General features: G+C 44.2%; 1 protein-coding gene across 2 annotated transcripts; it reads left to right on the plus strand.

The window, feature by feature from the left end:
- The first annotated feature begins 6590 nt into the window (after positions 1–6590).
- LOC110985505 (uncharacterized) lies at positions 6591–9684 on the plus strand. 2 transcript variants are annotated; one of them, XM_087148600.1, is made up of 4 exons: positions 6591–6749; positions 7323–7492; positions 8346–8437; positions 9221–9684. In XM_087148600.1, the coding sequence occupies exons 2-3, from the start codon at positions 7333–7335 to the stop codon at positions 8420–8422; spliced, it is 237 nt and encodes a 78-aa protein (XP_087004726.1). In that variant the 5' UTR covers positions 6591–6749; positions 7323–7332; the 3' UTR covers positions 8423–8437; positions 9221–9684. The 2 variants fall into 2 exon arrangements, with proteins under 2 accessions (XP_087004726.1, XP_087004725.1); XM_087148599.1 differs by having other exon boundaries at positions 6592–6749; positions 9164–9684.
- Positions 9685–11057: the final 1373 nt, after the last annotated feature.

Raw genomic sequence — 11057 nt, forward strand, 5'->3', positions numbered from 1 at the left:
TGGTTCCTTTGTGCCCTTCTTATCCATCGAGAACAGTGTATTGCAAGGCGTCTCTTGTGTAACTAAGCAAAAGCTTACCCCGAATCACGAGGTATAGCAACAGTGGTTTTAGTAAGGAGAATTCAATTTGTTATGTTAACACGAATTTAAAACATTAAGTGTACCAGTTTTGGGTCAAAGTTACTCGCAAACGGCTTATTCATAAAGGCGAAGCATAAACTCACAAACAGGACGTTCAAATTCACACACACGACGTTTGCCAGTCCGCTTTAGAATACCATTCCAGTTTTCTACAGCGTTTTTTGTGTTTCTCTTTAGAATGAAACACATTGCCTTTGTTGAAGACACCGAACAGACTTAAATCATTTTCATTTTTCAATTTTTTCTTCTGAAAACCACGCGTCAAATTAGAGTGTAGCCTCACGAAGTGAGATTAATTTGATGAAGAGAAATAATTCTTTTTTTTATTTAGGTAAGGGAGCCAAACATGTTCTAAGTTAAATGAGTTGTGCGTTCAAAGAAACAAATTGTTGATTTTATTTGGCCAGTGCTATCCATGCAGTATTTTTTTTATTTAAACTAGACAGTTTTGCGGAAAGAACAGACAAACACTTGATTACCGCTTCAGTAAATCCTTTCTGATAAGGTCACCCTAGTTTCAGAGGTTTCATGGTGTCACAGGTAGACATTTTGGCGGGGTTTAGAAAATTACGGGGTGTAGAGGACTCTTGAGTCCGAGGAGAGGGCACGTCTTGCCAACCTCGATGATTTTGCTGTGATTGATGCGAGAATTGCGAGAATCCAGCCAGCTGAGCTGAAGGACTTACATTAAGTTAAGTGATTATTTGAATAACGAAAAATGCATTAGAGAACCTGGATTTATGATTGTATTGATTACTTTTAAAGATTATTTGTGTCAAGATATGGAGCGGTCCCTATTTTGTAAAATAGTTGCAATGCAATTGAAGATGCGATAATGGTGGAATTTCTAGTATAATGATATCCCGTATAATTACACCCTTCAACGTTGTCGAACATTTGTACTCGATGGGTGTTTAGAAACTCGGAAGGTTTGCGTTTCTTTTACGTAGGGTTCTACTGTGAGTAACGGACAATCAGTTCGCCTTTAGGAAGGGCCAGCAGAAACCCGACGGACAACTCAACACCAGTGTAGTGACGGAGGGTCAGGCCGGTGTTGTCCCGAAGGCTACTCTGCGGCGAACTCGTTCGAGAGCTCCTGTCGGACCGAGACGAAACAATACCTATCGCAGTACAGAGTCAGCAAGATTCTTTTTAGTTTTACGTTCAGTTAATTAATTGTTTGATAAATATTGTGTAGCTATGAAGTTCAAACCCCCAAAGTCCCAGGTGTAGTTCATATCATGTACCTTTCACAACGAAACTGTAAATATGGTTGCTTTTTAAAATAACTAATTTGTAAATAGGTTGCCGTTTGTAGAATATTTTGTATCTGGTGTTTTATTTCGCGTGAGAGTGCAAATAACTGCCGAAGGTTATGTCCGTGGGGTTGGGAGTAACCGGGGATGTGACACCTACTTATAAGTTCTAAATCTTTCAAATGAAAAAAGAAAAATGCAATTTTATTCATGCCAGTTTTTTGTTTTGTTTTGATTTGTTTGTTCTTTCATTTTTCATCGTAGAAGAAAAATGTTCCCTCATTATTTTCCCTTCTGCTACAATATATGAATGGTTATGGGCGGGTGTTTTTGATATTCGTAGAGTAAAAAAAAAAAGTAAAAGGGTGAGTATTGAGTTTGTCCCAGCGTATACTCGAACACCTGGCCGACCTGTGTGCCGGTAGGGAATGTGACATGAAGATGTTTCAGGTCCGTTTTCGTACCACTGGGCCACGGCTCACCCGATGCAGATACGGAAAATTAATTGCCAGTTAATTATAACAGGGTGTCTGCGCTGGGATCTTTTAGGTTGTTTGGGGGCAACACGCGCTCCCTGCCGTAGCCGGGTACGGTTCCATTGGATAAGATGTGCGTGTAGGCCCTATGGTCATTATTTTGTAATCGGCCGTGAAATAATGGGTTGATTTTGCCAAGGAAAAACTGTTTCACAAAATCTGCATCTCAAGACTGCAAACCACTTCCGGCCAGGTTTGCACAAAACACAGTGATTTCGGAAAAGTTTCTACTCTCAGACTGGAGTTTTATCAAACTCGGTTTCAAATCTAAAGACATAAATAATATACACGGGCGTCTAGGTGTCAGTCATCGATTTATTTTACAGCTGAATATTCTCAAACTTGCAATAAAAGTGTGGCCTAGTTGGATTTAATAAATTTCTTTTATTCCATACAATATTTTTGCAATCGGTACAGTAGTTCACTGCGAACAATATCAGAAAACGGTCCCTTGAATCCATCACTATTTCCTCCGCTTCGAAGTTTATTTTCAACACACGACAGGTATGAAATTAAATGTTCATGCATATAGGCCTAGCCTATATTGCCAGGCATGCGTCCAGAAACTTTAATATTACGCCGTGAAAAATGTTATGGACTCTAATCCTGTCCAATGGGATAGACTGTGACACTTATTACAGTGCATGACACCGTGACTGATGTACTGGTGCTAGATCGCAATGATTCACATGGCCGCTGAAGCAGCGGATGTACACAGCACCAAAGACTATGAAAGATGGGCCTACGTTTGTTTCTAATATACGGGGCTTTTTCTAGAAGGCAGGCCTTGTAAAATGCATACTGTCAATGCAAATTGCAGGCGTAGAAGCGAACCATTCACAGGGCATACATGTAGGGAGTGTTTCTCGTGAAGAGATGTCAGTTGGCTTTGCCCTCTCGAACCCCATCCAAGCACCGCTTCCGGCCGGATGTACGTCTCGGACTATTTCCAAACACTATATCACTTCTTCCAACTTTTCCAGCTTTCACTCACAAGTGCACACCGTAACGCCACTAACACCAAGCTTCAACATTACACTGGCAAACGACGCCTGCGTATTCAGACGGCACACAATTGTGAGTGATGTCAAAGTCGCAGCCCTGGAGACGAGACTCGGCTTAATTTAAGAAAGAAAAGCACATACCACATCAACGGGCAAGATCCCACTAGACTAGTACTGATGCAAAGTTTCACTAACACAAAACTTTGCGTAGGCCTACGTATGCACACCACTAACAATAAAGGTACACAGGGTATGCCAATACCCGTGTATGTATTGCGCTTTTGAACGTGCCCTTTTTATTTTCAAAAATGAGAGTTCATCAGTTCGTCTATTACAGCAATAATATTTTGCAAGTTTTATTCACGAGAACATTGTTCAGAATGAGAAATAACTGTTGTTTATCAAATCGTGAGCGGAAAGTACAAAACAAAACCTTTTCCTGTGAAATATGCCTATTTTTGGCAAAAGACAGACAAAATGAGGTTAGTGATTTAGGCTTTGCATCACATCCCAAACAGGTCGCGGTACAGGTTTTAAAAAAATGAAATTACTACATTTTCCAACGATTGCAGAGTCGCTTGGTCCCCAAAGCCGAGACTGACTTCCGTCACGCGCCACATTGTCCAGCAAACTTGAAATCGGGCCTGTCCCCCTGCCGAAGGCAGCCTTGTGGGTGGGTTTGAGGTAGCCGCTGAATCCTAGCCGCCGGCAAACCACACCGATCCCCCAAACCAGTCCCACACCTCCACCCTGCCCTCGTTTGGATAGTCGCCATCCACCAGTCGAATATTGGTAACTGGGTGCGAACGGGCATAATTTTTATAAAGGACAAAAACAAAACCCAGAGTCGGGAGAGGAAGAGAAGATTTTGAAACTCGCGATTGCGAGTGTTTCCAGTACAAAAGTCAGTTCGACTGTTCACTGACAAAGCAGCTAGGCATTTCCAGTGATTCACGAGACGAGAAAAAAGAAACAGAGAATACTATTGGGAAAATGCAGATAGTAATTGACACCAAACTCAATAGAATGACTTCGGCTTAATTCAGCCACTCGGATGTTTCTCTGACACTTATGCCGTGGAAGACATATGAAGCAAACTATGGGACGGACAGAACCCCCCACCACCACCACCACCCTGACAATTATGCCGTGGAAGACATATGAAGCAAACTATGGGACGGACAGAACCCCCCCCCACCACCACTCTGACACTTATGCCGTGGAAGACATATGAAGCAAACTATGGGACGGACAGGACCCCCCCACCACCACCACTCTGACACTTATGCCGTGGAAGACATATGAAGCAAACTATGGGACGGACAGAACCCCACCACCACCACTCTGACACTTATGCCGTAGAAGACATATGAAGCAAACAATGGGACGGACAGAACCCCCCCCCCCACCACCACGCTGACACTTATGCCGTAGAAGACATATGAAGCAAACTATGGGACGGACAGAACCCCACCACCACCACTCTGACACTTATGCCGTGGAAGACATATGAAGCAAACTATGGGACGGACAGAACCCCCTCACCACCACCACCACCACTCTGACACTTATGCCGTGGAAGACATATGAAGCAAAACTATGGGACGGACAGAACCCCCCCACCACCACGCTGACACTTATGCCGTAGAAGACATATGAAGCAAACTATGGGACGGACAGAACCCTACCACCACCACGCTGACACTTATGCCGTAGAAGACATATGAAGCAAACAATGGGACGGACAGAACCCCACCACCACCACTCTGACACTTATGCCGTAGAAGACATATGAAGCAAACTATGGGACGGACAGAACCCCCCCCCCACCACCACCACTCTGACACTTATGCCGTAGAAGACATATGAAGCAAACTATGGGACGGACAGAACCCTACCACCACCACGCTGACACTTATGCCGTAGAAGACATATGAAGCAAACTATGGGACGGACAGAACCCCACCACCACCACCACCACCACCACTCTGACACTTATGCCGTGGAAGACATATGAAGCAAACTATGGGACGGACAGAACCCCACCACCACCCCCCCCCCCTTTGTGTTTTCATTTTTATACTGGTATCTAAGGGGGGATGTGTTAAGTAACAATAGGCTGGAGTGTGTATAGGGATTGGACTTGTTGGGGGATACCCCTCTGTCCCATTTCGTGCCTGGTATAGTGGCAGATGTAATGGTACAAGGCTGACAGAGTATTTAAAAATATCTGACAAAGTTTGATCTCTTCGAACAGAACTAATCGTAATACTTGCCTTCAAGCGACAGTGCAGACCGAATTGCAGCACGCACCGGTAGCAGCAGCCAAGATGCAGCGCGGGTTTTCATCGTGTTTTTGCCGAAAGAAAGAACACCCATGAAATTTAAACGCTGTTGTCCCGTCTCAGCAAAGATCTGGACCAACGTACATAAACAGGAATGCCGTGCGAAAAGCTGAATTCACTTAAACATCCTGAGCCGTCAGAGATTTATGTCATATGCCTTTTCACTTCCGTCGTTATCAAAACGGATGTTTTGCTATATCACAGTGGAAACCATGACACTGACAGTTCTCAGAACGTACCTATTGAAATTTCAGAGGTAAGGATTCCATCAAACAAGACTGAGGGTTGATAGTTGCATGTAATTTCATAGGTGTATTTGGGGACTTAAATTCTAATCTGGGAAAACCGGAAATCGGACCTTTGGTCTATACGAGTGAATAGGGCCTACTCATCACGTCATTATTAGTTTTTAAAAGCTGCGAATATTATGCACGATTTAATGGGCAATATGCACTATTCAGATGTAAAATATATCATGATTATTTTATTCCCTGCACCCTTTGTGAAGTTGATCATGACACAACTTAACTTTAAAATACTCTGGATGCATGCAACCATCAAACAGAGTTGGGGCATAACTACATTACGATGTAGAGCGTGTCCTTTGCCCCCCTCCCCACTTCGCTCCTCCCCTTTCTCTGAATACGGTCCACGATTTAGATTTGAAGCAAGGATTAATTTGCAGTTCATTATTAAAACTTTCAGTCAGACTGAATAACAATATCGCCAATTAGGGTGAGGTCTTCAAACGCTTCGTGTCTTTGAAGGGATTTAGCTCAGTTGTGTGTCTTGCACGGTGACCAGCCTGAGAGCTGTTCCTGACCCAATCTCCATTGCTCAGGGTCAGAGATCAAAGAAGAAGCACTGACCGAACCGAACATGGACCCCTCTAAAACTATTGAACCCAAATCGCCCTGCCAACCACTGGACACCAGTTATGACAGTAGGAGTTTGTAAAGTTGGCACAATCAATCTTAAAGCAGCCGAACAGAGTTCTTTTCTGACATTTTGACAGGATTGCTAACGCTAACGTCATCGTAACACAAGCTTGGCGGAGGTCTGTCATCCGAAAAAGGCCCGGGTTATTAGAAAAACCCACCAAGCTGCCCGGTAAAACCATCACTGGACGCGCAAAACGGACAAATTGACGGGTGGGACAACTCTCAACCGTGGCGATAAATCCGCGGGCGGCTGCCGTCGTGCAGGGGGTTTTGAGTGACGACTGCACTGGTGCCAAAGCAATATCCCGGGCACTCAGGCGAGCGGCGGCCGGATCCCACGCGAAGCAACCAGGTTCTGGAACGGTGGCGGGCTGATGTTTGATTAAGAAAAGACGGAGGGTGTCAGGGTTGTAGAAGGCCGCCCAAATGCCTATAAAAAGGAGGAACGCGGAGCACTTCAACCACACCGAACCTGTAGCCGAGAGTCGAGCACATTTTCTCTTCGAGCAAGCACAAACAGACACCGGTAAGTTTGAGTTTCTTAGATACTTTCCAGCCACAGTGGTGATCGTTGAAATTCCTGTCAAGCCACCTATTGCTTACTAGACTGACATGACCGCTGTATCCCAATGCTTACTGCATACCACTAGGCGACTACTTCTGAAGTACATTTCTGTACAATTCTTTTGGTAGAAAAGGATTAAGTTAACCTTCATTTTAGCACCTCAGCCATTAATACATCGACCGTCTTAGGCAAATTGGAGTGTCATTATTAATGTGCAAATACTTGGTTACAACTCAAAAAGACACTATTACGCCTACAACGGCGTAATACGCAGATTTTGTGTGAGGTACCGTATTCGCAAAGATGACCTGCAATGAAAACGGCTCTGAAAAAGAACCGTTGAACTTACGATCTTGTCTAGGCTGCTTTGCTGACAAATGCCCCAAATTCGACTCTCAAGGAAGGCTGTCCAACACACTGTGCACCGCTTTCATCCCACTATCAACTTTTTAGGCCTTGATAATTGGATGCTTTAGCTTCAGACTTTCGCTTCGGGCTAAAGCGGTCGCGATTTGGGCTTGACTCTCTCTATAGATTCACAGCCATGAAGACCTTCGTCTTACTGTTGTGCCTGGCCCTGGTCGTGGCAGCATTCGCCCTTGAGGACTTCGACGAGGATGACGAGTATGTCAAGAGGGCCGTAAACGACCTGCGCGAGTTCATGGAAAAGAGGGGCAGGAAGGGCAGGAAGAGCGCCTACTTCAGTAAGTAAAAACACAAATCCAGTTTTCTTCGGTTTGGCCCGATTAAATATCGCCCAAGTTAGAAATGGATGAAGATTGACCGAAATTATTTGGAAGACTTCACGGGGGAAGAATATTCTATCGAAGAAATGATCATCATATTCGAAAGTAATAAGACTTACAGCTTTGCATGGCGGGCTTGCGGTAACACTCTGTGGATAGATCTCTTTTGAAAGAGGTAGAGTTCTGATAAGAACCGGTGAGTGTGTACTCCAGCGGTCCACAGAAGTCCAGCACTCCGATCCCGAGGACAACCAGAGCACATTGGTCGAAACGTCGAGTACACACTCACCAGTTTTTATCATAAACCATAACTCTTACAAAAGAGATCCGCACGATGTTACCGAAATGACACATTGGAAGTTGAGGCTCGGTGATACATTCTAACGAGGCCCATTTTGCGAGTCCCGAACTGGTTCAGACAAGTTCATGGTAGATTACATCGGCTAAGAAAAGATAGCACTGAGTACCTAAAACGAACACATTCACCGTGAAGTGCGTTTTAGTCCTCATCTGAACGAACAAAAATAATGACGACGCTGTCATGCTTTTCCATTATCTTCCAAGATGTGGTGACTCTGGCCATGTTTGGATCTGTTTCGCGGGGTCCTCTTGCACAACAAAAGGAACCTCTTCTTAAGTGCGATTCCCCTTAATAAAAATCACCTCCGAATTTTTGATACAGTTTTACTGAAATAAGAATGGAGCAACCAGTACATGCAAAGCACCAATTCTTTCTTCATCTCTGATGTGATTACATTTTTTTCCCTCTGAACTTACGCACGATTGCCTGTTACATCTCCATCCTTGACAGATTGTTTCGACGACTATGGAAACCCCTGCGTCTGCAAAATGGTCAAAGGCAAGAAGTCCCCCGTCCAATGCCTATAAGCTCAGCGGGCCATGGTGAGTGCAACCCGTCAGTAGTTTTATCATTTCTGTCGATCGTACCAAAGCCATAGTTAGCATTATGCCAGCCATCAAACTAAGTCTTGGTTCCTGTTCCTCTCTCGTGTGAAGCAATGTTATATGCGAATACCGGGCACCTGTGATATCACATCCTTCGCCCGATTGGACTGAAATTTGGCGGGAGTACTGATCACGGATCGCTTATAAGTTGGACAAAGTTTGTCGTGAGACAGCCAAAAACTCGAGGGCGGAATCCCCAACTCCCTTCACCCGGGCCTTCCTCCACCTCGCAGTGCGGTATGGAAAATAAAGACAAAGAAAGGGGAGAATGTAAAGAGTAGGGCTTTTACTCCAACGTGTCTCCATCCTGTAAACTCATGCAAAGGTCTGAATGCAGTCAGTCAACTTTGCAGTTAGCAATTTTATATGCTGTTTTTTGGCTGAACTTTATTCATGATTACATGCACCTGCGAATTAAATGAAATACTGTATTTGGGGGCTTTCCGAGATGTTACATCGGAAATTGCCAACTACAACAGTTTCATAGCAATTAATTAATTCCCATCTTCCTTTCTCGTTCTCTTTTTCCATGGGTGTAAATCAAATTTCAAATGCTTTTCAAATTTCCACGGCCGGACAAGTCGCCTTCCAAATCCCACCCCCAAATTTCTGGCACAAATTTACACCACTGTCTTATCCCCTGTCCTTTTTGGCCGTCCACAGATCCGGGGGAGAATTGATCATGACAACTGGCATTTGTAAACTACCCTTTATCGACAGGAACACCCCCGAAATGGATTTCGCAAAGTAGGACTTCAGGAGGATTGGAAGTGGGTAGGCGCACCTTTAGTGGACAAGGCAGCAGAAGTTCCTCAGATCTGTTCTCTACTCGACGTCTCTTATTTGCTAGTGGGGCCCCATCCCAAAATCTTCTTCTTAGTGCTTAGAATGCCACGCTTAAAAAAAAAAAAAATTCAGCCGCTGCGGTTATGTAGTATAAAGCAGTACACAGGATGACCGCCATATTACTTTAGAATAGGTCTGATGAACTTTGTTGAGAAGTCAATCGCCATTGTATACAAACTAGAGAAAGCTATTAGGGTGTCATGTTCCTTTAAAATCCTATTGTATTTAACATAAATGAACGACTAAAATATGCAATTAAACTGTCGAGATTTTAAACAGGACAGAGTAACTTCATGTGGAGAGTAATAACAAACAACTTACCTTCATGCAAAAAGAAATGGCCTAGTGACTTTTTTACTTCCTGTGGACATGTTTTGTTTGTTTTTCGTTTGTCTTCTGTCAACAAGTGGTATTTACACGTTTGTTTGTCATCCTTCGAAAATGGTTGAAATTTACCACCGTTGGTTGTCCGAAGTTGCTGAACTAAAGTTTCAAGTCGCGATGTTTTCTTGGTGAAAGTTTGACATTGGTTTGTATACGCTGTTGGTGTAATTCTAAGGAGGAGCGATCCGATTTTAGGTACTCTCTCTTCTCAGGGTGAAAAAAACGAATCGAGCTGAGCTGCAGAGGTCCCCTCTGTACGCACACAGAATGCCACTGACGAAAACAGTGAAAACTTTGAAAATGCTTTACGAAGTATTTAAGGTGCAAAAGCCATTGGAACAACACGTGAAATTGATGTCTCGGTGGTCAAAAGAAAACACACTGGAAAGAATCAATCAGGAAGATCGTAACATTATATTCATAATACAAACTGTGCTGATAAAAAAAACACTAAATCGTCCACATCTCAGCACTCTCGGGAAAGTCGTCAGAAATGATGCTCTGCAACTTTACTTTCTAGACTTTTGTATACTCACTCAACACTTACCCTTGCAGCTTGAGGTGTTTGGTGAATTATTAAAATCAGACTGCATGGAAACGAAGGATAAGCTTTGGGGTTGCAAAGGTCTTTATATGACAAAGGATTCCCATCAGTGAGTGAGCTACTTCAGAAGACTTCACCCTGCAACCACTGACAGGGCAGCTCCGTATCGGGAGTTGGTGTTCAGCGTAACGGGGACTGGACCGAGAGCCTCTCCTGAGTAACTTCAGACACAGCGGGCAAGGCAGCCACCGGTGCCCTAGATATTGGGGCTTCTGTGGCACAGCTATGGAAAAAGTGAAGCAAAGTTTGCGTAGTTCGACGAGACATACCTTGCTGGCTGGGGCTGATCTGTGACTCATGCCCCCCCCCATCCAAGCCCCACCCTGCCAGCTCAACTTTTACAGGTTTCATACGTTCCCTCACTATCTGTCCATCGACCACTCTTGCCCCAGATCTTTGTACTTCCTTCCAAGTTCCAGTCCCTTGCTACACCTCAGAAACTTAAAAACGCCTACACCGAGCGTACCCGGGGGGTGTCTGGGCGGCGCTGAGGAGCCCAATCCCATTTCGCTTGGTCCCACAGCAGCAGACGAAACACTGAAAATATAACTCCTCATACACAAACAAGTTTAGTCCACTTATCTCCAACCCTTCAGTTAAAATGTTTCTCAACACTGAAAGAGGTTAGGGGTTTAACTGTCGCTTGCACGTAGAATGAGATTCCTTCATGCTCGCTCGACTCAGTACGAGTTTCTTAACCAATGGGCCTCGAGTTGAACCAAG

The sequence above is a fragment of the Acanthaster planci genome, linkage group LG18 (assembly GCF_054643075.1).
Source record: "Acanthaster planci isolate LZ-2023a linkage group LG18, COTS_SCS, whole genome shotgun sequence".
NCBI classification, from domain to species: domain Eukaryota; kingdom Metazoa; phylum Echinodermata; class Asteroidea; order Valvatida; family Acanthasteridae; genus Acanthaster; species Acanthaster planci.